Raw genomic sequence first — 27,894 nt, forward strand, 5'->3', positions numbered from 1 at the left:
TGCAGGCCATGGACAGGAGAGTGAATCTTGAGGACTAGAGGGGAAGAAGAGCCACCTGGCTCCTGGCATTAGCCCTGGGCAGGCAGAATGAATGGGGAGTGGAAGAATTGTTTGGAAGCTTTTTATTTTGGAAAAGCTGTGCAGAAAAAAAATCAACAAAATGTTGCTGTGAAAAATCAAATCTTAAGCATTAAAAAAATTCAAATCAACGAATCAGCTCAGAAGGGAGGAGGCCAAGAGAGGGAGCAAAAGTAACAGCCTATCAGGCGGACAGAGGCCTCCCAGGGGAAGGCCATTTCCCTGAGCACTTTGCAGAGGAAGACAGGGTGGTCATAGGGTTAAGTGGCAGTGGCTCCCCAGGCTGTCTTCTAAAACACTTGTCTCACACCTGTCCACAATCCTGCCACAGACTTCCTGATGAAGTGGCATGGGCCCTGGGGAGGAGTGCCCCTTCTCAGCTGTACCAGGAGCACCATACTGATCCTTCAGAAGGAGGAAGGGTGGGGGGTGACGACAGAGGGAGTCAGGGGCACGTTCAAAGTTGGCTTCAGACCAGGAGTGCAGGGAGGGACAATGGAGGCAGCTGCTGGTGGGCAGGCATGTCGAGGGTTTTACCCAGCCTCCCACAAGCCCTCTTCCCAAGTAACCCAGTCATGTTCCTGGCAATGCAGGCACCTTCTCCACCCATGCATGAGCAGGGGTCCCTATGACTTAGATCGCTGGCTTGCCTGAGAGAGAATGGGGATGGAGGGAGGCCTGCTCCATGCAGGCACCAATCCCTTGTCTAGGACCTTCTCACCAAAAGCTCCCAGTCTGTGGGAGAAGGATCCTGTGTTTCGCCAGACTGTTCTCTTCCATCAGTCCTCTGCCACTTGTACTGAGGAAGGCCCTTACCCTCCCGGAGGGCAGCCAAAACATGCTGTTTAGGCCTTGGGTTCCATATGTAAGCATCAGGACTGCTTTCTCTCCAGAGCTCCCCAAAGTTGGGAAGGAAGAACCTGTCCCACATTGAGTCTATCAGGCCCCGAGGTCAACAAATCTGCTCCTCCTTTCCCTGCAACAGGTCTAAGGGTTGGTGCCGAGGATTCTTGTTCTGGGACAGGCTCCAGTCCTCTTCATCGAGCAGGTCTGAGGTGAGGAGGCCAGAGGTGGTAGAAGGGCCCCCTCTCTCTGTCTCTGCTCCATCTAGATCCTTACTGTTGCAAAGTGGCACTGATTCTAGCTCCGTCCCTTCTTCCTTGGATTTTCGGCTCTGTTGGGGCCAGTGGCAGGGTCCACTCCTACAGCCTGGAGTGGAAGCCACATTCCTCTGGCTCAGATATACTTCCAGCATGTAGTAAATGGTCCAGAAGATGGTGAAACAGCCCACCAGCACCAGGGTCTGGAGAAAAGTCAGGCACCTATGTTAGGGACTGCTTCTAGTCCAGAACCATGAGCTAGGGGAGTCTCCCCTTCTGGACACGGCTTCTCTCACCTCTACCCCTCATGCTGCTCCCCCACACAAGGACTGCCCCCTAAGAGAAGGAGCAATGCTCTCAAACCACTGTTGGGACCCAGGTCTTACCCACCCTTACCATAAGATCATCCTGAATAGCCCCAAGGACTAAACCCCTAGCACAGTCCTGTCTGCCCCTAATTGGAGTCTTGGCCCTAGTACCTTCAGGGTGTTGGGGGTAATGGTGTAACCATCTTCCTCAGGAATTGTCAGCCCAGGTGGACAAGGTAGAGCAAAGCCATCATGTAGATATTTTCCACTCATAGCACTTTCTAACAGCCTGTGGAGAAGAAAAGGGATTAGGACACCCTACTGAACATGGTTCCTATGCCATCTGCCCTCACCCAGTCTCCCACCTTACAGCTGAAGAGAGGGAGGAAAGGCCTACAGGAAACAGAGCAAGAGCACACTGGGGCTTCCTAGCCCATGGCTCTGTCTACACATTTGAGCCTGGAGTTGGGAAGCACAGCTGGGGTTCAGAAGGAGAAGGGGCTCCCCGTGTGGCCTCTTCCCTATCCCTTCACGAGTTGCCTTCCCTCTAACACATGCAGCTACACCTACCTTTGTCTGTCCCTGATGTCTACTGGACTCCACACAGAGCCATACAGGGTCAGCTGCCAGTGCTGGAGGATGCCAACCTGGAGCGGCTCATCTCCTGGGGTGGCAAGTGGGTAGTCCATGAGCAATGCCCCTCCGTAGGCCATACCAGCCCTCCCGCCACCCAAGGAGACTCAGACCATGTGGCCTGCTGAAAGGTTGTCTAACTATGTCCCACAGACCCCGGGGTTCTGCACAAGTGCCTCACAGGGTGCCCTAGGGATGGAAAGGGAAGGCAGAAAGGATATACTCTGAGCAGAGTTGAGCCTTTGTCTTCCATATTTTGCGGTTTCAGATTTTTTTTTGGAAAGAAAAAATACTTTTCTACCAAATTAAAGAAGGTTTGAAAACCACTGATCTGGTGAATACCTAACTTGACTGGAAGTTGGGAGGGCTGGGCTCAGTTTCCAGTCTCCTCACTGATACTGTAGATATTTAGCATTCACTGATACTCTGACCTTCACTACTATTTTGACTTTATAAAAGTCACTTCAAACCTCTGGGCCTCAGTTAAAAAAAAAAATGGTGAAAATTAGTCCTGCCCTTACCTGCCTACCAGGGCTGGCCGAAGGATGATTATATGTGAAAAGACTTGAAATGTGGTTTCAACAAGGAATTTTTGTTGCTATCCTGAGGAAAAATGGATCAGTCACTTCTCCAAGGAATAGTATAAATGAACAGTTTTAGAGATCAGTGCTCAATTTCTGGATGGGGCACATTTCTTAGCCACCGGCAACCCTATGTACTCCACATGGGACAGCTTCTGGGGGGACTCTGAGAGCCACAGGGACCAGAAGACAATCATGAGAGGCAAGGCCCTGATGGAAGGGTGGGGAGGCTCACCTACATCCCTGATAACGAGTCTGTAGATGCCTTTTGCCCTCTCCCCCCAGCACCGCACAGTGGAGAAGGTCCAATCGTTGAAGCCATTTGGATCCCTAGGGATAGAACAAAACAGAAAACATGGGAAGCATGGCACAGGGAGCTGCCCTTCTCCAGAAGCATCATTTTCTAACTGTAGCAGGCACAGAAAGGAGCTACAGTCATTTTGGAGGGTGTCACATGGGGTTCTCAAGGGCTGTCCCTTGCTCCTGGGATCTCAGGGAATGAGGGACTTGGTTCCATGTGGCAAAGTGAAAAAAGCTAACCTGGAGAGAGCACAGGCCTGGGAGTCCCACAGATCTACATTTATTCTTTCTCACTCAGGCACTTCTAGCTCCATAATTTGTTCACTCATTTGCCAAAGGAGGTTACAAAGTCTACTTCTTTAAGGATCAGAGCAAATATATGTAGAGTACAATGCCTAGCACATTGTAAACACTTGAATAAAGCATGTGATCAACAGCTTCCAGCTGCCAATAGCCAGTGCCACACTTGCTTAGGACAGTGCCAGTATCTATTTGAAAAGGCTCTTGTTGCAGAGAGCTCAGGGGTCATGGACAGATGTACGTACGAGTCCATGCTGCGGGGGGCGCCGATAAGGGACATCATGCCACTGGGGCAAAACAGTTTCAGTTCCAAGCTGCCGCGTCGTGGGTGAGTGATGGAGACTGTCACTGCCACATGCTCCAGGGTCTTCAGTCCTGACATCTCCAGGTCCGTCCTGCTGACTGTAGGAAGTCAGGCTGGGCAGCCGGGAATCCAGCCCACAAACACTTATACCCTCACTTCATCCCAATGTACACAAAAGCATGAGCTTACTGAAGGAAGCCACACACACAAACATCTACAGCAAACTGAACCGTGACCCAGTGTACACTGGTGACAGGAATGCAGTGCTGCTTTGGAGTTCACAACTTAGTTTAGAGTATTGTTGGGAAGACAACCTAAACAACCAAGACACAATATAAGAACCCAACTGAAGGGCTGGAGATGTAGTAGTAAAGAGTCTGCCTAGGATACTAAAGGCCCTGGGTTTGATCCCCAATACTGCAAAAACAAAACAAAAAGCAAAGCAAAACAAACAAAAAACAATAAAAACCAAAACAAAACAAAAAAAATAAGAACCTAATTGAGTAACTTCAGTCATTCATTCATGCATCCAAAAATTATCTACTGAGTACATCCTACTTTTCAGGCACTGTACTAGATGCTGGGAATGTAAAGATAAGTTGGGCATGAACCCTGCCTTATACTCACAAATGGAAAATTATATGATATGACCTTGATAAGGGAAAAGACATAAGTCAGATGAGTTGAGGTAGATAATAGACATGCTGAAAAGGAAATGAAAACTGATTGGGAGAAGATATTCTAGAAAGAATTTACAAAGATAAAGGGCATGTATAAAGAGACAAACAAGGGGCTGGGGATGTGGCTCAAGCGCTCGCCTGGCATGCGTGCGGCCCAGGTTCAATCCTCAGCACCACATACCGACAAAGATGTTGTGTCCGCCAAAAACTAAAAAATAAATATTGAAATTCTCTCTCTCTCTCTCTTTAAAAAAAAAAAAGAGACAAACAAGTCTCATATATGGAAGACAATATAAGTATTAATTTTTTTTCAGTACTGGTGATTGAACCCAGGACCTCGTACTTGCTAAGTGCTCTACCACTGAGTTACACGCCCTATCTATTTAATTTTGATACAGGGTTTTGCTAAGTGCCCCTGGCCTCTTGCCTCAGCTTCCCAAGTCACTAGGATTGCAATATAAAATTGATTAAAATAAAATAAAGGGCTGAGGAAGTGGCTCAAGCGGTAGCGCGCTCGCCTGGCATGTGTGCGGCCCGGGTTCGATCCTCAGCACCACATACAAACAAAGATGTTGTGTCCGCCGAGAACTGAAAAATAAATATTAAAAATTCTCTCTCTTTAAAAAAAAATTTGAACTTATTGTATCAAAATAGATTCTACTGCCATGTATAACAATTAAAAAATAATTTGAATTAAAACAAAACAAAATAAAACTACCAAAGTAGATAAACTTCAAGGAAATCATGCTGAATGGAAAAAGCCAATCTCCAAATGATACATACTACATAATTTAACTTACATGACATTTATTTTATTTTTTTGGTACCAGCGATTGAACTCAACCACTGAGCCACATCCCCAGCCCTATTTTGTATTTTATTTAGAGACAGGGTCTCACTGAGTTGCTTTGTGCCTCGATAAGTTGCTGAGGCTGGCTTTGAACTTGCGATCCTCCTGTCTCAACCTCCTGAGCTGCTGGAATTACAGGTGTGTGCCACTATGCCCAGCCTTACATAAAATTTATGAAATAATATAACTGAGGAGATGGAGAACAGACTTGGGGTTGCCAGGAGCTAGGGATGGGAAAAGAACATGAGTGTGAGGTAACTCAAAGGAGTCCTGTGATGGCATATTCTAGACCTTGGTTATGGTGATGGTTACACAAGGATACACACATACACAAATAGAGACTGCATGTCAACCTAGTGAGAACTGACCCATATGAATTGCACTAATGTCCATTTTTTGGTTTTGGCACTATTAATGTGTACAATGTGATTAGAAGAGGGTGCATGAGATTTTCCTGTACATTATTTTGCAACCTCCCATGAATCAACAATTATTTCAAAATAAAATTGGAAATAAAAACTAATAAAGTGGAAGACTCAATTTGGGCTTATTAAGAAATTAGATTGCGGGGTTGGGGATGTGGCTCAAGCGGTAGCGCGCTCGCCTGGCATACGTGCGGCCAGGGTTCGATCCCAGCACCACATACAAACAAAGATGTTGTGTCTGCCAAATACTAACAAATAAATATTAAAAAAAAAAAAAAGAAATTAGATTGCAATAAAAGAATTCTTTTTAAAGCAACTTTTCTTCCAAGAATTCATTCTAAAAAGACAGAGCAGTACCTTCATTTTACAGATGAAGAAGCTCAGAGAGGTATTGGATAGTAGGGGAAAGGAGACATAGGATGGGAAGGACTTTAACATTCTTTTTTAAAGATTTTAAACAAGTATTTAAGAGCTATTATAAATTATTGAGCAATGATGCAGTTTAAAATAAAAAATGCTCAAGGAAAGTTAATCTAACAGCTGTCTGTGGGTAGGATAAACCAGGGAGAAGAAAACCAGCTCACTCTAGGGGTAAGGTGATGTGTGCATGGATAATTGGGATGGAAGGAGAAAGGAAAGGCTCAAGGTACTCTTTTATGGGGGTGGGTGGGAGGAGCAGTATAGGGATTGAAGCCAGGGCCTTAACCATGCTAGGTAAACAATGAGCTACATCTCTAGCCCTTTATTTTTTAATTTTGAGACAGTCTTGCCAAGTTGTTCAGACCAGCCCTTGAACTCCCACTCTTCCTGCCTCAGGCTCCTGAGTAGCTAGCATTACCACCATGCCCAGATTTCTGTGCTTCCTAGTCCTTGATCTCCTCTTATTCCCCCTCACTTTGTTCACTGAAGAGTGAAGGCTCCCCTTCTCCACTGTGACATCAACCTCCATGAGAACTACCTCTCTAATTCTATAACTTCTTTTATTTTTGGTAATGGGGATTGATCCCAGGAGCGCTTTACCACTGAACTACATTCCCAGTCCTTTTATTTTGAGACAGGGTCTCACTAAGTTGCTGAGGACCTCAATAATTTGCTAAGGCTGGCCTTGACCTTGTAATCCTCCTGCCTCGGCCTCCTGAGTTGCTGGGATTGCAAGTATGCACCATCATATCCAGCCTAATGCCACATTTCTTTACTTCCCATGTCAGCCACTCATATCCAGGACCATATCCCACGACTGCTTTACTTCCGAATGGCTTAGTAAGTTCTATTGTGTTTTCTTATTATATAAGCAATACAGATTAATTGAAGATAAATTAGAAAAGTAGATGAGCAAAAGTCAGAATGTAGTCGGGTGTGGTGGTGCACGCTTGTAATCCCAGCGGTTCAGGAGGCTGAGGCAGCAGGATTGTGAGTTCAAAGCCAGCCTAGCAAATTAGCAAGGTCCTAAGCAACTCAGCAAGACCCTCTCTCTAAATAAAATATAAAAAAGAGCTGGGGATATGGCTCAGTGGTTAAGCACTCCTGGGTTCAATTCCTGGTACCAAAAAAAAAAAAAAAAAAAAAATCAGAATGTAAAGGCACCCATATTCCTCATAATATGTTGATGATTATTCAACACATCATACCCAGCCTGTGTGTGTGTGTGTGTGTGTGTGTGTGTGTGTGTATGTAGTTTATTTTGTTTAATTCTACCTGTCTCACTTTGTCTGAAAATAACCCCCTCCGTCTGTTTGCTTGGCCCTTCATTTCCTTGCTAACCATCAAGTTCTTTCCTTCAGCCTGGCTGAGGTCCTGCAGCTCCTCTCTCCAACACTCTGTTCACACCTCAAGGTCCCCTTGCTTTCTTGTCCATTCACAGCAGTCTCTGGCAAATGTGGAACACTGGATCAGCCCAGTTATCCATCTTCTTGGCTGGATCTCCTTGCTTATGTCTTTCCTACTACACACAAAAAATAAACACAACTGAACCCTTTCTCTACTGTTCATTTTTCTATGCCTCCTAGTGTTGAGAACATGGGCTCTGGAGCCATCCAGCCTGGGTTTAAATCCCAGCTATTCCACTACTTGCTATGAGAATTGAATTAGTTGCCATATCTGTAAAATGAAACACCGCATAGGACATGGTTGCTGGGATTGATTACAGTATTGATACCTAAAGTGCTTAAAACATGAGCTACCAAATATTAAGGTTACATCATTATTAGGTGTCATTTCTTTTCTTTTTTTTTTAATATTTATTTTTTAGTTTTTTCGATGGACACAACATCTTTGTATGTGGTGCTGAGGATTGAACCCAGGCCGCATGCATGCCAGGCGAGCATGCTACTGCTTGAGCCACATCCCCAGCCCCATTTCTTTTCCTTTACTGTCAAACTTCTTGAGAAAGTTTATATATTCACTATGGCTAGTTTGACCTTTTTTTCCTACAAAAATAGTATTGCATGCACTTTTTTTTTTTTTTTTCCAGGACTGGAGATTGAACCCAGGGCTTGTCCATGCTAGGCAAGTGCTCTATCACTGAGCTACCAGTCCCAGCCCTTTCGATCCTCTTGTCTCACTTGGCCTCCTGAGTAACTGGGATTATAGGTGTGCGCCATGGTGCCCAGCTCTAAGTCCAGTTTTAATTGGAAGTTGGTTCTAGAGTACCTATCATGAAGAACAGTCCCTTACTCTATTCCTCATCTTTGTGATCCACTCTCCAGAGGAAAACACTGATTATTTCTGGTTTCTTCTGGGATCTACCTTCATGTTTCTAGATAATAGATATGTACAGCTATTTCATGGTTTATTCACTTTTTTTTTTTCTTTTTGAGAAAAGGTTTCACTATATTGCCTTGAACACTATGTTGCCTGAATAGGTTGACTTCTGGGCTCAAGTGATCCTCCTGCCTCAGCCTCTGGAGTAGTTGGGACTATGGGCACATGCCACTGTGCCCAGCTTTCATGGCATATCATTTTGAGACATTATTTATTGATTTCCAATATGGCTGACGAGGATTTAACACACATACCCGCACCTTCTCTCCAGCTTGTCCTTCTTTCTGCTTCTCAAATTAATTATATAATAATTTTTAGTTAGATCAATATTTTATCTACCTTACAATGACCCTGCAAATACAATACTGAATTTAGCCAAGCAGCAGACAAGGATTATACTTCACTTCCTAAATGATTTGTTTACCCCTTTGGAGTTAATAATTGCCTTGTTTTTGTGGTTTACTTAAATTCACATCCCTATCAGTAATTCTTCCCAAACTGCACAAAAGAACCATAAAACATCCCTGGATACCATTATTCTAAATAAACCAACAGATCAGGAGCTCATTCAGTGATATTTGCCCTGGGAATTCTCTCTGGAAGCCCCTGTCCCATTCCTATCTGGGGCACTGCTGTTGGGGTGGGACCTTCCTTTACCCCGGGCTTTTGCTTCCTCTTTCCTCTCCTTCCCTTCTTCCCTCTCTTCCTTCCTTCTTTTGCTTTATTCCTTCCCTTTTCTCTTGATTTATCCTTCATTGTAGAGGAACACATCTTTTTGTAGTTTTCAGACAAGTGGGGCACGAGAAAGGCTTTCAGTGTCTGAAAATAGCTTTATTCTGCCTTCCCATGTGATTGGGTGTTAGCTAGGCTAGGTACAATTCCACTGCTTGACAATAATAATTGATTGACAAGAATTTCAGAGGACTTTTTTCCAAATGTCTTGTGATCCCTATTATCTCCAAAAGCCAGCTGGAAGTTCTCAGCACAGGTGGAGCATTTCACCTGGAGGGTCCAAAGTTACCTGGACCGTGGCCTGCTTATGTCACTGGATGAGCCCCACATGTCAGCGTCTTTGTCTTATGGCAAGGAGCCATTCCATTTCTCCATCAGGGACTCTTCTGAGTTCCTGGCTGCAGCACCCTGGGATCTGAGCAGCTGGCTCATGGAGAGGGTCTCCTTTTCTCAGCATAGTCCCTGCCTCCCACTTTGTGCTGCACCTGGAGCCCCTAACTTTGGGGAATAAACTTCCTGACTCCTGTGTGGAAAAGGAAGATGCTATCATCTGGCTATTAGGATGAGAGAAGATGACTGAAGTCTAACCTTCAGTTGACCCCTAGTTTTAGTCTCATACTTTGTCTTCCATAGCATAAGGGGCCTGAGTGTTTTGGGATAGTATGGCAGGAATGGGATTTAGTTTCTCCCCCTGTTGTGGGGAGGTACCGGGAATTGAACTCAAGGCACTCAACCACTGAGCCACATCCTTAGCCCTATTTTGTATTTTATTTAGAAACAGGGTCTCACTGAGTTGCTTAGTGCCTTGCTTTTGCTAAAGCTGGCTTTGAACTTGCGATCCTCCTGCCTCAGCCTCCCTAGCTGCTGGGATTACAGGCATGCGCCACGGCACCCAGTGGGAATTTTGTTTTCTTAGCCCTACTCACTTCTCCATTCTTTTCCATCTTCCAAAAGTGTGATGAAATCTCTTGTTTGATGTAGTCTTCTCTCTCATTCTTTTTGTCCTTGTGCTTATACATTTTTATTCCTTTATTCTTATTTTTGTAAGGTTGTGGGAGAGAGCAGGAATAAAAGCATGGGTTCAATTTGCCAGCTATAACTAGAAATCTTCTCCTGTGCTCATTAATTATTTAGCCAGCTGCAATCTAGCTGTTGGCCCTGTGAATACACTGGTGTGATTCTTCCCAGGGTCACCAGTGGCCTCTTTTTCAAACCTGGTCATGATCTTTAGTCCTTGCCTTACTTGTCCTTTTTCACTGAAACCATCCTCGATTCCCATAATACCAATCTCCTGATGTTTCTCTTGCCTTTCAGGTCATTGCTTCTCAGTTTTCTTTAGAGACTCCTTTCTTATATTTGCTTATTTAACATCAGGCTTCATTCTGGGCCCTCTTTCATGACTATCTCCCTGTGAGCCTGATGATCTCATTCTCTCCAAGACCTTTTCTTCCCTGACTCCCAAATTCATTACACTTAACATTTATTTATTCAACTGCTTTCTAGGTAAAACCTTTAAAGGTATGCACAAATATGGCATAGCTCAAGTTTTCTTCCTTACTTCACAGCCTAGCTCACATCTGTTCCTCCTCCTAGATTTCCAATTCTACCTGAGAGCATCACCATCTAGTCCTTGGCCCAACTAAAAACCTGGAAATCTTCTCATCTGTAAATATTTTTAAAAACATAAGATACAGTAATTATTTATGTAACCATATATAAATACATAAGTATAATATTAATTTATATACATATGCACTTTTTATTATACAAAACTTCAGACATAAAAAAGTAGAGAGTGCATATGTTCTCAACACCTAATTTCAAAAATTATCAATATATTTGTTTCATGGATGACTTCTACTCCTTCACTTCCCAAATTCCTTTTATAGAATCCCCAGGTAGTGAACCAGTTCATCAGTAAAGATTTTAGTACATGTGTCTAGAAAATGAAGCTTTGGGCAGATCTTTGATTCCTCTCGGTTTCCTTACATCAACCTCAATTGGTGACAATATTTTAAAGGCTCCTGGAGGCTTCAAGGTAAAGAACAAACACATGGTCTATCTGCCACCTTCCAGTTTCTGGTCTTCTCCTTCCCTTGCTTGCCATGCCCCAGCCATCCTGAATTACCTGCAGCTCTCTGAAGAGACCCTTGATTTTGCACATGTTGTACCTGTTGTATGATGTCCTTTCCCTCACTTTTCTCCTGGCTAGCTGATATAGTAAAACTTAGGTCAGTGACTGGTTTAAGAACCCTTCCCTGTCTCCCTACTGTACTCTGACAGCCCACTGTCTCCCATGGGAGAAGGAGAACTCCCTGAGGGCAGAAGTCATCTTATCCCTTAATCCCTAGAATTTATGCAGTGCCTGGGGCAAAATAGGTCTTACCTATTTATAGAATGAATGAGTGAATCAAATCAAGAGAGACCTCAGAGAAAAAACAAAAAACAAACAAAACAAAGTCTAAACTATAAGGGAAAGGCTAGGAGAAGACCAAGGGAGAGAAGGGGGACAGAAGGACTGAAAACTCCAGTGTTTCATGTTTGGCAGACTAGAGATGGTAATCATAATGACAAACATGGGAGAAACTTGGAAAGAAAGCTGCCTTTTGAGCTAGGCACAGTGGTACATGCCTGTAATCCCAGTGGCTCAAGAGGCTAAGGCAGGAGGTTTCTGAATTCAGAGCTAGCCTCAGCAAGTTAGTGAGGCCCTGTTTCAAAATCAATATAAAAAAGGGCTGGGGATGTTGCTCAGTGGTTAAGCCCCTATGGACTAAATTCCTGGTATCTACCAAAGGAGGGGGAGGGGGACAAAGCTGCCTTTTGAGAGTGGATAATGAAATCCAAAATTTTTATAATGTATTAAATGCAATATATAGATAGGAATTAACAGTACACAGTGGTTCAGGAATAAAAAGAAAAAGGAAAAGTCTTGACGTAGGTGGAGGAGAGCCCTGAAGTGGCAGAGAAGAGACATAAATGACATGTTATGGAACATTATGAAATAAAATAGAATCCAAAAAGGAGTGCTTGTCTGTTAGTGGTTTACATAGTGGTATGTCACATCCAGTTTTTAGTTGTGTGGGTGGGGACTGGGTAGTACTGCGTGTGAGTTATTTCTACTAGAGTTCAATGAGTTAATAAATGAAATGAACTATTACTGGCTGTGTGTGGGGGGTGTAGCTCAGTATTAGAGGACCTGCCCAACATGCGCGAGGCCCTGGATTCCAACCCCAGCACTGCAAACAAAGAAACAGCCAATATTACAACAGTGCATGACATACAGAAAGCACCCAAATGTTAGCTGATGATCCTCATCTTATTATTATTATTTGGTCTGTGGTAAGTTGAGGTCTTTTTCAGTCTCATCCAGTTCTAGAAGATGCCTGGGCTCTGTGTGCGTATAATCTAGTGGGAGGTCTGACAATCTATCCTACCCATGAGGGACTGGAATAACACTTAGAGGAATTGTGTGAAGCGATGGAAACTAAAGGTGGACAAAGAGCCATGTGATGAGTCTTGGAAGACACTCACAGCTCCAGAATAGTAAACAAGCAAACCAAAAATTAGGTAAGTTGGGCAGAGAGGACAGAAGAGGACTATGGAGCAAAGGGGGTCACAGAAGCCGGAGGAAGGGAGGGGTTGCAATGAACTCCTCATTAGTAGGGTCAGAGTCACAAGAAGGTTAACAAGGATGGATTCTAAACTAGCGTCCAAGAAAGGGGCACAGTGAGTCATGAAGTGAGTCTTCCTTGGCAGAGGGAGTGTGTGATGAGAGGCAGCAGCTTCACTTAGTTCAGTTGAACTACTAGTTGAGGGGAGGCAGGGACTTCAGTTGGAAGGTGAAAGGAAGGAGAGAGGGAAAGAATGGGCTGAAGAGGGAGACGTAGAGAGGTGAGGAACAGGACTAACTGCGCGGGCAGAGGATTAATAGTACACTCAACTGTATGGAAGGACAAGAGATAGGTGCAAATAAGTGTTCAGGCATCTTCTAACCTACAGACTCTCTTGTAGAGAAGCCATTCTTCCCCAAACTCCACTCTCCCTCCTACCTTCTATATCCTATGTCTGGCGATTTTAGACCCAGTGTTAGATCTAATGGAGCTAAGAGAGCCCATCCCTTTCCCTCCTAAATTCCCATCAGTGGGGAGAAATGAAAACCTGTCTTGCTCTTCAGCAGTGCTTCAGAAGATGGCAGCCATCTGCCACATATGACTATATAAATTTAATTATGATTAAACGCAATTAAAATTCAGTTCCGCAAACTAACTACATTTCAAACATTCAGTAGATCCATATGGCCTCAGAGATCTAGAACATTTCCATCATAGAAGAAAGTCCTGCGGGACAATGCTGCCCGGGAGTCTTAGAGGTCTTTCATATCCTCTTCTATATTAGGGACATTTAGCTCCCTCTACCTTATAAAAAGTTCCCTTTCTAGCCCCATACAAGGAATCACATGGATTCTGCTGGAAAAAAAACAAAACAAAACAAAACTATAGCTTTGCTCTAGGGGAGGAGATATCTCCAGTGTCTGGGACTGAAGTGCTCAGTTCTATGCTACTGGGACTTACTTCCTTCTAAGCCAGCCCTCAAGCTTACACCTTCCATTGTGTCTGCTCAGGGGTGAACGTAGTCATGTCAAATCACCTTCTCTGGCTTCTGAAATGAGCATCAGGACTGCTTGCTGCCCTGGATGAGGGTTCACTAGCAAACCTCCCTGGATCTATCCTCTGCATCCTGCTTGTCCCCTAGACCATCTCCTGCTCTCCTCCCTTTCTCCTGCTTCCTAGTGACAAGAAGTTGCCAGATGCCTTGATATCTATGGAATTTTGTCAGACACTCTGGGGCAATGTTGCCCTGGTTTGTGAGAAGCAGAGGATGACAAAGTTGGAAAGACCCCTAGTCCTTTAAATCAACTTCCTCATCTGACAGATGTGATGGGAAATAGCCCTGAATAGGAGGGAAAGGTTAAAAGGCTCATGATCCCCAAGACAGTGAGCGCAAAGCCAGGGCTTTCGATGGAACTGCATTCCTGGGTGTGTTTTTGAACTTCTCTGCCTTGGCTCATGCCTTATGCCCTTTCCAAGATAGCATTCCTTTTACGGAAAATGCAATAACCAGGGCCCTAGGTCTCCTTCCACGTGCAGGGAGACTGGCAAAAGCTGCACATGCTTAGGGATAGAAACTCAACTCTTCTTGGCGAAAGCTCCACCCGAGGGAGGCTGCCCCCTCCTTCCTTCCTCCTGGGCTCCCTCCTTTGGCCACTCCTTCTCCTGCCATGGCTCTGGTTTGACCACTTCCTAGGAGGACAGGAAACATGAGGACAGAGTTCTGATCTGGGTATGAAGTGTAATGTTCCTCAACTTTCATGAAAAGTAGTGAATAATTCTGTTTGTCAAAATTACTAAAAAAAAAAAAAAAAAAATCCCCCAAGGAACTGAGGGTAAGGAAAACTGGGAAATGTACAGAGGAGCTGTGGGTCTAGCTCAGTGGTATATCACATGCTTAGCATGTGCAAGGCCCTGGATTCAGTCCCTAGTACCAAAACAAAACAAAACAAAAAAACTGTGCAGACACAGGGTCCTCTACAACAAGCATCCTGGTCCAGCTACTTTTTCTCTGGGAAGGGCTTCTGCCTCTGTGCTCAACATACAACCACATCATTGACTTAGGAGGTAACACTCCAACCCCACCCCTTTAGAATTCTAGCAACCCTAGTAACTCTAGTCTAGGGGATCTCTTCTTATACCTCTGTCTCATTCCCAACAGACGACATCTGGCTCTCTCTCTTTCTGAGATAGATCTGAGAATCAAAGGAAAGAGTTTTTAACACTTTTACCTCATCCAAAAGCCACTAGGATAGAGTGGTCTGGTAACATCTTAGCATGGAAGTCACAGGAACTTCTTCCAACTCCTGCTGAGTCTCCCCAAGTCCCACCTCCACCCCACCCACCCGCCTTCCTAGTGGGTTGCTCAGCAGCTCCTTTTCGCTACTAGGAACTCAGGAGAAAGGTCTTGTTTTAGCAGCCAGGGGCCAGCCAACTCAGAAGCAGCAACATGTCCTAAAATGGTCAAAGAAAACTCCACAGGTTTGGCTGGAGCTCAGCTCCTGAAGGAAGGGGGGAGAATCCAGCAGGGAGGACGAGCTTTATTTCCCCATCACCGCCCAGGCCTCAAGCCTAAGATTAACCCTTCTGGGTTAACTACTTACCATTCCATAGGACCTCCAGGGAGCCAGGTGACCGTGGAATAGCCTTGTTCTCTTTCAGCACGGGACTGACATAGGAAGCTAAGTAAGGGACAGATGTCCAGATCTGTTAAAGAAAGGGGGGGATGGCAAATCAACACAGACTTCTCACTCATTCTCTCTCTTATGCGCACGCGCGCGCGCGCACACACACACACACACACACACACACACCAGTGATGTGATCTTTAAGACCTAGCCCTCTTTCCATCTTTCCTTTCCTTGTCATCACCTTCTTTTACTCCTGAAGCTCATTAGGGCACCAACTCAAGGAACCATGGAGATGGTTATGTCCAATGAGAACCGGAGCACAGTGCTGGGGCGATAGCTCAGTTGGTAGAGTGCTTGCTTACCTCGCATGCACAAGGCCCTGGGTTCAATCCCCAGCACCACAAAAAGAAAAAAAGAAAGAAAAGAGAATTGGAGCACCTGAGAGGCCCCAGCTATCCTCTGCTCCCATGGGCTCTCCGTTAATAAGTCTGGGACTTTTTAATTATTATTAAAACACGTTAATAAGTGCTGGGTCGGAGTGGTTTTCATCTGTAAAATGACCATCGGCTGGGATGAGGGTGAAAATGGTTGAATCAATGAAATGAATGAATATTTATTAAGTGCCTGCCACGCATGCAGGCTGCCACGCATGCAGGCCGCCCCGTCTTGCCATCGCCTGTTCACCTTGGCTGCATTGACGAGTCTCCATGCGTTGAGCAGGCCGAAGCCATGCTGGTGGCTGTGGCTGAAGCCTGCCTCATTGGTGAGCCAATCTGCACGGCGGTCTTCATACTGAAAGCAGAGGCCTGGTTCAGTCTCCTGCATTACCCACATCTCAACGGCCTCAACCTCACTTCTCACTTGACTGTTGGCCAATCCAATCCAGACTTTTCCACTGAGGCCTCGAGGAATGGATTCCCCCAGAAAAGCTGGGACCGAAGGTTAAAACCCCATGATATCACCACCCCAGAAGCTTGCTTCTGGAGAGGGAGCCCAGCCAGAACTCTCCTTTGCAGAAGAGATATGAGTGAGTCGAAGCCTGAGGTCTTGATGAGGTTCCCATACCACTGCTTACATACACCCTTCTTCTGAAACGGACTCGACACCTAACATTTGGGACATTTAGAATCTGAAGCCTGCTGATACTCAAACCTTGGGGTGGGCTGGGTGGGACCACTTATCTACCTGGCAGTATCTCACCTGGGTGGCTGTGAAGACAATGATGTGCTGGACATCACGCCATGTGAGGCAGGGCCGTACCTGCAGCATGAGGGCTATCATGCCAGCTGCCAGAGGTGCTGCAGCTGAGGTCCCTGTGTGGCCCTCTGTACAGCCAGTGCCCTTCTGAAGGTCCCAGTCAGTGGTCACCTAGGAAGTGGAGGGGGAGTGGGGAGGGTTAGTGACTGAGTTCAAAACTGCAGAGGGAGGGAAACCACACAGTCCTCAGAACAACCCTCTCTGGTGGGCCCTTTCTTTGTCAGACCAGAATGGGGCCCACCAACAGGACAGAGGAGACCTGTAGTCCTTCTGGCCCCCCAAGGAACCATCACATAGTCAAAATGAAAAGCTGCTTCTGAGGGCATGGTTGTGGAGAAAAGGAGATGAAAACATGTGAGAGGATTTTGATGCAGACAATAATTTCCTATTCTTGTTCCCTTATTTTCCTGCTCCCATTCCCAAATTCTACCCTAAGCCCTTCAATCCTCACAGCCACACTAGACAGAGGAAGTGTCACGGGAACTGCTTGGCCTCAGTTGGAGCAGGGACAACAGTGACAGCACCAGTCAAGGAAATACAATTTGGCAGCTCAGCCACGGTGGCTGAAGAGACATGGGGTGCAAACACAGGGAGTATGTTCCAGGGAGACTGCTGTGTCCTTGCCCACCCAGGCTTGGCATGGGCATAGTGTGTACAGTCGGGCACCCTGCTTGGTGGCCACCCACAGGATAAGCTGCCTCTATGCTCTGATTGGCAGCTTAGCTGGGTTTTCCAGAGCCCCGCTTTCCATTTGTGGTTCTGAGCTGGGGTGTGAGAGTGGGGGAGATGGCATCTGTCTGGCATTGAGTTCTTTTCATGTCCCATCAACATGGAGCCTCAAAAGGGCTGGCTGAGGAGGACCCTGCCTGAACCTGCTCCACTATGTGGCACTTGGATCCATAGCGTATGGTGCCAGTGCAAAGACTACGGAATTCCTTTCTTCCATACTTCTCTTCTGGGTAAGACACTAGGGTACCAACTTCTGCCAAGAGCTGCCCTTTCTCCATTGTACTCACTGCTTCCCTCCCAGCTGTTATAGCAGCTGCCAAGAGATGTAATTTTCACCCAGACACTGTGCACTCCCAGAAGGAAAGGAGAAATACTCTCCAAGTTGTAGTCTCAATGAGGTGGGAAGCCTGACTGGTGCCAGGAAGCAGATTGATTTTTTCCTGTTAAGGAAACAGCCTTACAATGACAGTCTAGTGTGTAGCTGTGAAGCCTGTGAACTTGCCCAGGGTAGAAGGAGCCCTGTGCAGCCATAGGGAAGTCCAGGGGAGCCCCCCAGGCCATAGTGGTGGAAAGCACATGCCCGCACCCCTGCCCTTACAAAGACAGCTCCACCCAGCTGCCCTGGTCATTGGATAGAAACCAGCAACAGGAGGTTTCCAAGGCAAGGACATTCCAAAATGGAAACTTGGCTAAATAAAATTGTTTCATTTCTGGATAAATTATAGTTTGGGTGGAAGATAGGGTAAGGGTAAGAAGCTGAGTTGAGTTTGGAGGGGAAAGCCAGGTACCACAAAGCAACAGACAATGGTTATGGAGCCTTCTTGGAAATCTGCCCTGGGGCAAGGGTGAGTGAGGTCCCCCAGAATTCTGCCAGGGGTGAGTAGCACAGTATGTTCCTATTTTTTCATAACACAGCCTGGCTCGGGGTGAGGAAGGCCACTGCATGGACCCCAGGCTACCCAGCAAAGCCTTGCTTGATCTTTACTTCAGTCTACTTCCCCTTCTTCTTCTCCCTGGGTGCGGGAGGAGGGAGTAGGGGTCAGCTGGCACAGAGCCTTGGAACATTGTGTTGATCAGAAGTCATTTACTGGCATAACAAAATTTTAGTTTTGGAAACCAAACTTGACCCTGCAGGAAGACAAAGCTGCCTAATTCCCAGGGGCCCTGGAGAGACCTTCCAACCCAGCCACTGGAGAAATCTGACACCAGCTGGCTCCAACCCAGCTCTTATTGGAGCCTCCTATACCCGTGTTACACTGTGTGAGCAACAGGGACAGACAGGGAGCTCTAGGATGATGGTGGTCTTTAGACCTGGCTTCACCCTGCTTGGAGAGAGCCCAGTACAGGGGATGCAGGCCGTAGCCCCTGAATCCTTCAAGGTTCCATGGGCTAGAGCAGCTCTGGTCCCCTGCTCCAGTTTCTATGCTATGGCTCCAATGACAGCTCTAGCAAGAGCTCTGTGGGTTAACAGAAGACAGGCTCTCTTTCCCACGGATCTCATAGGGACAAGCGCTGGCTCCACTCTTGAGGACCAATATGACAGAACTCATGGAATTATAGAAACACCATGATTCTCTTTCTTAAGTTCTACCACAGGAAAACATTTCAAAGAAGTTGTTTAATCAATGCAACACTTGCTTCTATTAACAATATGTACATTTGTCCCAAGTTAAAAAATTTAAGATAAAAACCATTCACACAGATTTATGCAGAGTCCTTGGTGGTTCTCCCAACAGTGGCATGCCCAAGAGAGATCTGTGAAGGCAGAGGAGCCCTAGGAGCGGGACCAGGAACAAAAGAACACCTTATGATGCCAGAGAGGAGTCCTGTGGGAAGGGTAAGGGCAGGGGGCAGAGGGTCTGGGAGGCACTCACAATGCTCCGGAGCATCTTGTCCCCACCACTGAAGGTGACTGCCAGCATGGAGGCACATTCCTCTGCATAGAAAGGCATCCGACCCTCCTCATCCACAGCACCTGAGCACAGAGGGAAATGGGAGCTGAGATGAAGAATGGATCCTGCACAGGGCCTGATAATATCAGAGTTGTTTTTGAGTTATTATCTGGGGGAGCCATCTTGAGTGGAAAAAAAGATCTGAGCTGTCTCAGAATACCCACAATCTTCATCTCAATAAGCAGCCTCAAGTGGCACAGAGTATTCTGTGCCCTGTGGCTATTCTTCCCATAGGCTCTGGGGAAAAACCAAGAGTCTTCCACCACTATACCTAGTTATTCACATTTTTTCCCCAACATTTACAAAGTATCTACTGGGAGTGACATACTGTGCTTGGCAATAAGGCCATCTGGAAAAGGCCACTTCCTGATCTCAAGAAACCAGGTAGGAAGCTGCGTAAGTAAATAAATACACTTCTTGTGACAAATGCTGTGATTGAGAACACAGGTAAAGGGCACTTAATTTAGGCTAGTGGGGAGCGAGGGAAGGTTTCAGGCAGGAGGCAAATGGGCCATGGAAAAGAGAGGCCAGACCAGAAGCTGAGTCAGTGGTGGTTGGGCTGGAGATGGGGAGGTGATCTTCAGGGAATGGTTGGACATGTTCATAGGGAAGTCCTAAGATCCCGAGAGTAGGCTAGTCCTATTTGAGCCCAAAGAGACACCCATGATTGTACATTTAGATAGACACAATGATTCCCCAAGATACATATCTTTCTCTCTCTCTCTCTCTCTCACACACACACACACACACAGAACCATCAGGTCACTACCTATTGTGACTGTGTAGATGGAGTTGGCATAGCCATCATAGTTGCAGTTGTCATTGTGCTGGCCTCCATTGCCACTGGCTACTACAAAGATGCTCCCAAAACCCTGGCGACCAGCCATCACTCCATGTTGTAAGGCAGCCTGAGGAGCAAAAATGTCAGGGTATCAGTTGAGGAGCTCAGAGAAAGACCTCTACCTACCAAACCAGTCATCCCTTCTTCCCCTTCTAAAAAGAAAAGGGAAAAAAGTTCAAAGGGCACAGGTATGGGAGAAAGATATTTAGATATGGACACAGGATGGGAGGGAGCCAGGAGTAGTACACTTGATGTACTCTGTTTATCAGATGACAGAGTGGGGCCGGGAAGGGAGCTGAGAACAAGATCAAAGCGAAACAATTTGAAAGCATTGCTTCATTCCTGTAGGTGCCCCCTACCCCAGGTTAGCTGTACTTTCTTCCTGCAAGAAGGCAGCAGAGCACGGCACAGGTCTGGCAGTGCAAGTGGGAGTGGGTAGGAAGAGGGATTGACTTGTAGTAGTTCTTCTAGGACTGAATGAAGAGAGTGTTCTAGGCCTCCTTGTCTTCATGCAGTTCAGTTACCTTTCCAAGCTGGTGGGGACCATCCACTGTCTTCCCATCATCATCTGGGCCCCAGCTGTTGAGAATAAATACAGGAAGCAGTCTGTGGCTGTGGTACCCACTCAGGGACTCCCAGTTTCAGCTGGCCACCCTTCTGCCTGTAGCTCTTACTCTCCTCCCAGGGGTGCTGGTTCAGAACTTTCATTTTTTCCCCTCGATACTGTGGATTGAACCCAGGTCTTGAGAATACTAGGCAAACATCCTACCACTGAGTTATATCCCCACCACTTGGATTTCCACAATTAACAGACAGGGCTTAAGTCTATCTATTCTAAGTGGAAAATAGAGTCCTTTTCTCAGGTCCCAGGGAACAGGAGACTATACATAGTGGTAAAGAGGAACAGGGTCACTACTAGGCTTGATGGCAAAGCATGCATGATGGGATTTTCCATGTGGGTCAGTTCTTGATTCTTAGGCTGAGTTTTCTGTTCTTTGTCTAAAAGAAAACATCTTTTTTTTTTTTTTTTTTTGTGGTGTTGGGGATTGAACCTAGGGCCTTGTGCATGCTAAGCAAGTGCTCTACCAACTCCAGCCCCGAGGAAACACATCTTGTGGGTGATGTCAAGGATTTAAGAGGGTAGTCGTTAGGGGGAGGAGTAGGTACCATCAATGCTACAGGGCCACCTCACCTCAGTTCCTTCTTGGAACTTGTCTACCAGAGCCATAACCTGAAGCTGCAAGAGCATTTTTGTAGGATGGCAGAGACTGCCTCTGGGATTCAGTATACCCGGCGTGGAGAGGATAGCCCACTTTCTCCCCAGGGGCTTGTGAATTAAGAAAATAATAAATGTGGGGCAGGCTGGGCACTTCTTATGTGACAAACTGATTACTGGGAAGATGGGAACTTAAGACTGAGGACCTAGTGGCTGGAGAAGTGAAGATATGAGGGCAATGACCTTGTCAGCTAGCCCAGTGAGGAGTTCCCTGTTCTGATCTGCCTGAGTCAACCCATTTTGCTGTCCCTTTGTTGGAAGATTCCTCCCAGGTACATCAGCCTCCTGCCCTCTACTGGCTTTGCCCCGAAGCTCTGCCTCACCTGCAGCTGTAGATGTCATTGATCTGATAGTGCTTGTTGAATGCCACAGCCTCCATGCTGTCTGTGAGTGGTCCATCCAGTACCCGGATACCTAGGCGTTGAAGACATACCAGCTCCTCACTAATACTGGCCCTGCAAGAACTGTCAGTGCCAGTTCCCTAATGGGGGGCTGGGTGGTGGGGAGCTACATGGGGGAGACATACTTCTCCCCTATATACTCTTTTGTACTTTTTGAATTCTTATGCCATGTATTTGTATTACCTGTCGAAAATTAAAAAAAAAATTTTTTTCAACAGTGCTAGGGATTGAACCCAGAACCTTGTACATGCTAGGCAAACTCTACCACTAAGCTACAGTCCTATACAGGTCTTGCAAAGTTGTCCAGGATGGCTTTGAACTTCATCCTGCCTTTGCCTCCTGAGTAAATGTGATTGCAGGCATGTATCACCATGCCTAACCAAAAATATTTTTATTAACATGCTGGAACTTAGACTTTAATGATCCTGGAGTCTGGTTAAAAAGAGTGGGGCTAGAACGAAGCTAACCAAGATTCTCTTATTATTTTCACCCTTCATCATGTAAAGCCCCTAGCATAGTGCTTGACATGTCAAAGGTGTTCAGTACCATTACTACTCCAGGGATGCCTAATTTCACCCTCCAAAGTAGGGTGGGTCATATCCTGGTGGACCATGTAGGGACAAATGGGGCTTTGAAAAAAAATGGAACCTTGAAAGTTTCGTACCCCCTCTGTAGTCTCATCTGCAGAAGGCTACTGCCCTCTGCTGGATATTACGAGAACTACAGCCAACCCATTGGGTGCTTAGGTTCCCAGGCATTTATTAGGAATCAAGTGGATGGCTTTCCTATTCATTCTTTTCACATTCTGTCATGACAAAGACTGAGAGGTAAAGGAACCAGATAACCTCTTCTAGCATAGGACTGGGTTATCAGCTCTCTTGAAAGGATGGAAAGCAACTGTGATCATGAGTAGCACTGGGGCTGGGAGGTGGGCCTGTGACAGCAGCCTCCATAGATACAAGAGGTTGTGAAGAACAACAGAGGAGAAGACAGTTTTTAACGTATGAAAATATGAGTACGATGTAGTCTAGTTGAAGGAGTTGTTATGAGTACTGGGGCATAGCCATCATCAGAAAAAAGGAAGAAACTGACCAGGGGCTTGAGTCTCTAGCCCTTGTCAAGAGCATCTCTACTTTTATCTGTTTTATAGAGTGGGGTTTGCTGCTAAGAAAACATGTTTGAAAAATCAATGAGCTAAGGTGTCCTATTAAGAGCTTATCCTTTGCTCCAGGTTGTGAATACTGGGATGGAATAAAGTTACACAATGGGGGTGCAGAGCAGGGAATGACCACTGTGGCCACAGGAAAAGCCCTCCAAGGCTAGTGGGAAGCCCAAGTTACCTGCTATGCGGCTCCCATAGGCTACACCCACTGCGCAGAAGCTGTTGTTGGGCACAGCAGCAATCTCTCCTGCACACCGCGTGCCATGGTGGTTGCCATTTTCCACATCCGGGTGGGGCATGGGGTCAGGGTCATTAGAGTTGAGGTCATAGCTACCCTCTGGGCTCTGAAATATTGAGGGGTGACATGTGGTCACTCACTGGTTAGAGGGGTCAGGGAGAGAAAGGAAGTAGGAGTTTGGGATTCCAAGCCAGGCCAGCAGGCCCATCTTCTTCACACCACATAGGATACAAGATATGAGCAAAAGACAGTGGGACAGAACTGAGAAGTGCCATGTCTCTCAGCACCCTTCTCTCTGGCCTAGTATAAGAACATATAATTATAAGAATTATAATCTTCTCTTTTGGATAAAAGAGATTTAGGGCTCTCTGAAGGTCATGCTTTAGAGAACAGAAGGTATTCAGGATGGTGGAGAGGGAAGAAGTTGCCTAACTGGGCCACTCCTTCACACCAGAGAGGGAGCAGCAATAGGAAGCAGGAAGTACCTCTGAGGATTGCTCTCCCTTGGGATTGGAGCCACCTGTTGTGTCTTAACTGCCAACCTAGAAGGCTGGCAGGGAAAGGAGAGAAGGAAGACTATCACCCCACCTTCCAGGCTGTTTGGTTTGGCTCAGTGCCCTATAGGAAAGGGAATAAGACTGAGGCAACATGAAGAAGGTGGTATGACATGGGGTAGGAGTGATCAACCCAGGCCACTCACATAATTGGGTGCAATGTCCTGGATGGTATGCTCCACTCCATCGTCCACTACCACCACTGTCACCCCTTGTCCAGTTACATTGCGCTCCCACACACCTGTCACGTTGATATCCCTGCCAGGGCTCCGGCGGTTATTCTGCAGGAGAGATGGGGTGGGAATCTAGTGACACACAACACAGTCTAGAGATAGACAAATTACAGTTAGTACACCCTTTCACCTTTGAACTCCACCAAAGAGCCAGACAGAGGTTACAAATCAAAAGAGTACTAGGGAACAGAACCAAGAGAGGCACATAAGAACTCTGCCATGACGCTGACCTCCAGGGAAGGTTGGCATCACCCATGGGTGATTCAGGGTGAAATGGTGGCTAGGGTTACAGGTTGGATAATATAATTATTATGCAATAATGTCAGTAGTTGGGCTGGGGATGTGGCTCAAGCGGTAGCGCGCTCGCCTGGCATGCATGCGACCCGGGTTCGATCCTCAGCACCACATACAAACAAAGATGTTGTGTCTGCCGAAAACTAAAAAATAAATATTAAAAATTCTCTCTCTCTCTTTCTCTCTCTCTCTCTTTAAAAAAAAAAAAATAATGTCAGTAGTTAATCACATATGAAATAATTTCTCCTATGTGCCAAGCATTGTTCTAAGTGCTTCATATATATTAATTCACTTATTCTAGCCTTACCTCTAGGAGGTAGGTACCATTTTGCAGGTGGGGAAAGTGAGGCATAGAGAAGTGAAGCAGTTTGCCTGAAGACAGATCTAGTTCGTGGCAGAGCTGCAATGTAAGCCTGGGCAGCATTCAAGCCCTAAGCACTATAGTGCACTGGGTCCAGGGAAAGTAGAGGCTGAGGGTGCCATACCACTCAGCCCCCAGAAACGGCCCCTCAGACCAAGGATGGGACAAGTGAAGAGGGATTTGGTGAAAAGTCCACTAAAGAACTAGACTAGAACCTCTCCATCTGAAATGGACACTGCAGGGCTGGACTCACCAGGTGCCACTGCTGTGGGTACTTTGGATCATTGAAGTGGACGCTGCGCTTGGTCCGCTTCAGCAGCCTCTGCTCTGAGTGCCAGCGCACAGCTTCATGCCTGGCCAACACAGCCTCTGCCTGTTGCCGGATGACTTCCGCCTCCATGGCCTGCTTGTGCCCAACTGGCTGGACAAAGAGGTAGTGGCCCTGGAGCTCTCCGATGCGTCCGGCGTTCACCAATCCTGCTGCCTGGGCCACAGCATGTGCCCGCTGCTCCAGATTTTCTTCCTCTTTCTCACCTTCCAGACTGTCTAGATGCACAGCCCAGCTCAGCCCCCCTGTGCCCTGGGCATCTAGCCCACCTGTCCCTGCCAGGCCCATGACCCAGGGGACCAATAAAAAGAGCCCGGCTAATTCCAGCCACAGGCAGGTGGGTAGGCCCAGGGGGGCATCCAAGTGTGGCACTTTCTGTCTTCCCTTCGGCATCAGAGCAGCAGGCTGTGGATAAAGAGAATGGAATAAAAGAAATAAAAGAGGTGATAACCACAGGGGTCTGAGAGGGTAACTTTGAGTCCTCTGTGTGTTGCCCCTGGAAACCAATCTGCTATTCCCATTATGAAACATTTGATCTTCTTTTTTTGATCATATTTACCCTGAACCAATGGAGCTAAGCCCCAGGTGGAGTACAGGCCAGGACTAACCCCAGTGGATGACCTCCCATGGCATGATGGGCCAAACTCTGCTACACCAGATAAACAAGCAGGGTCTTGTTGCTCATAGGCACCATCCTGCTCTTCCCAGTGTTGCCACTCTCAGGGATCAAAGTACATGTTACGCCCACAAACACTGGTAGCAACATGACTGTTTTTTAGGAGGACCCTTCCCCTCTTTATTTAGAAGGGACATAATTCATATCCCAGCGGACTTCAGTTCAGTTGTCCTCAGGGCTAACTCCCATGCGATGGGACCCCATTCCTACCTGGACTCTCTGTGAGGTTGAGCTTCTGATTTGGCTAACCACGTCATCCTCATTTTATGCAAATGAAGAAAAAGTGCCACCTTTGCTGTGAGAACTGTTGACTCTGAGCACAGGTTGAAGACCTGTGGGTCCTAAGAACAGAAAACAGTGTCCCACCAAATCCAGTGGAACAAGCAGAGGCTAGCCAAGGACCAGTCACCAAAGATGCTGGACAATGATAAGTATCATTGCCAGGAATCTAAGACCGGTCCTAGACTGGAACAGCACTGGCACAGTTAAGGCCAAATCAGTACAAAACCCAGCAACTCTACTCTTGTCCTATCAAGCTATCCTTTTTCATTTGTTTCTGTAGACGCCCTAGCAGAGGCTTAATAACTGTTAGCCTAGGGAGGTGGCAAGGTGAAACAGGAAGAAAGTCAGAGAATGAAAACAAAACCAGTATAAAGGGCAAGTGGGCAACTGGGAGATAAGCAATGACTGGAAAGCAGCACCGAAGAGATGCCCCTGTAACCAGCTCAACAGGCTGGCTTGGAAGCCAAGACTTGGGCTCTGAACCTATCCTCTAATTGCTTAGGATCCAAAGAACCAGGGAAAAGGTCTTAAAAAGCTCTTAAAGAGACAGAAGGGTCAAATTAGAACTGGTGGGCAACCATGGGGACAAAATGTGGGTGGTTAGGCTTCTTTAAAAGCCTCTGCTGTCTACTGAGTCCACCATGGGGCCAGCTTTGAACTCCGACACACACCCAAAAGAAGTCAACTAAAAACATTCTAGAAAAAAACCAAAAAACAAAACATGTGTTTTTACTGAAGACTCCTTGGAAAGGGAGAGAACTTAGGCCACTTATCATTTCCCTCCAGGATTCTCCATTCCACATCTCTCTCTTTTCCTCTTAGGTTCCAGGGCTTATTCTCTCTCAAATTCTTCCCTGCCCTCTAGTAGCTTCCATTGTCTCAAGATATTCAGGTGTCTTTCCCAGTCCGCATACTCTACTAAGTGGAAATGAAATTTTGCGGGTAGCCAGGGAATGAGCCATCTAGGCAGGCTCTTCAGTCTCAGTACATCCCACCCAGATTGCCGGAAGAAAGAGAAACTCGAACCCTTCCTGTCTCCCGGGAGCAGATCAGCACTTTTGTCCCCTGGACTTCTGGGGAAGTAATCTTAAACACCTTTTGAAAGCAGATCTCCACCTCGCCCATCTGCTGGGCCTATCTTTACCTTCTTCTCAAGGAAGAAGGGCAACTCGAAGTCCAAGATTCTGCCTTTAAGAGACTCCTGGCCGCCTCTACACCCTGCTCGAACTAAGTCAAGTACAGGGACTTGTTTCACCGATTCCCCCTCCCTTGTCCTCAACTGCTTCGAATAAGGTGCCCCTCTCTTCATTAGGACCAGGGCCCTGAACCTCTGGGAGGCCTCGCACCAGGACTAAAAGCGCCTCTGAGCAGCGCCCTCTTCCTTAGGCGCCGGCTCCCCCAGTTCTGGACCACCCGGACTTCCAATGTCCAGCCCCCCTCTACTTCCCAACTCACCAGCCCGGCCGCGGCTGCCGCCGCCGCCTCCCTGCGGAAACTCGCGGCTTCCCGGGAGCCCAGGAGCCAGTGACAGCAGCATCACTTCCGCCCGGACGCCGCAGCCAATCAGCGGAGGGTCCTCCAGCACCCCCAACCCGCCGGGCCCAGCAACCGGTGCTCCGGGACGGAGCCTGCAGGCGGCCTCCACGGAGCGGCGTGCGGGGCTTCGGCTTAGCGCACGGGGCTCCAACGCCCGAGTCCTCTGGGCATCTTCAACAGGATCCCTCCCCAGAGTGTATTTCTTCATGGCGTCCTTGAAAAAGGGCCTTTCGGTTCCGACCTTAAAACACAACCTCGTTGCTCTTCTTCCTCTGACCGTTATGGCCCTGACTCTCCCTGTAGCAGTCCCAGAAGGGCTCTTGTCTCCACTAGGCCTCCTTCTTTCTCGCGGTCAGAAATCCCTCTTCCTGGCGCCGACGCAGGGTCCACTTACATCTCAAGGGTCTTCGCCAGCATCCCTGCGCTCCGGGTGGTTCTAACTGTAGCCGCCAGAGGGCGCCGTCGGGGGAGGCGCGGAGCCTACG

General features: G+C 46.9%; 1 protein-coding gene across 3 annotated transcripts; it reads right to left on the reverse strand.

Annotated features, from left to right (window-relative positions):
• Positions 1–107: 107 nt before the first annotated feature.
• Positions 108–27,413, reverse strand: Pcsk7 (proprotein convertase subtilisin/kexin type 7). Of its 3 annotated transcripts, XM_026396310.2 has the most exons (18): positions 27,329–27,413; positions 25,802–25,932; positions 24,841–25,320; positions 23,846–23,980; positions 23,086–23,251; positions 21,668–21,758; positions 20,593–20,647; positions 19,997–20,135; positions 19,150–19,250; positions 16,490–16,657; positions 15,974–16,081; positions 15,263–15,365; positions 14,243–14,351; positions 3,546–3,695; positions 2,936–3,030; positions 2,057–2,150; positions 1,658–1,775; positions 108–1,381 (listed from the first exon to the last, which is right to left on the reverse strand). In XM_026396310.2, exons 3-18 carry the CDS (start codon positions 25,306–25,308, stop codon positions 1,031–1,033), a joined length of 2,451 nt encoding a protein of 816 aa, XP_026252095.1. In that variant the 5' UTR covers positions 25,309–25,320; positions 25,802–25,932; positions 27,329–27,413; the 3' UTR covers positions 108–1,030. The 3 variants fall into 3 exon arrangements, with proteins under 3 accessions (XP_026252095.1, XP_026252096.1, XP_026252097.1); XM_026396311.2 differs by lacking the exon at positions 14,243–14,351 and having other exon boundaries at positions 3,546–3,702; XM_026396312.2 differs by lacking the exons at positions 108–1,381; positions 2,057–2,150 and having other exon boundaries at positions 1,689–1,775.
• Positions 27,414–27,894: the final 481 nt, after the last annotated feature.

This window comes from Urocitellus parryii, chromosome 4, assembly GCF_045843805.1.
Source record: "Urocitellus parryii isolate mUroPar1 chromosome 4, mUroPar1.hap1, whole genome shotgun sequence".
Lineage (NCBI taxonomy): Eukaryota > Metazoa > Chordata > Mammalia > Rodentia > Sciuridae > Urocitellus > Urocitellus parryii.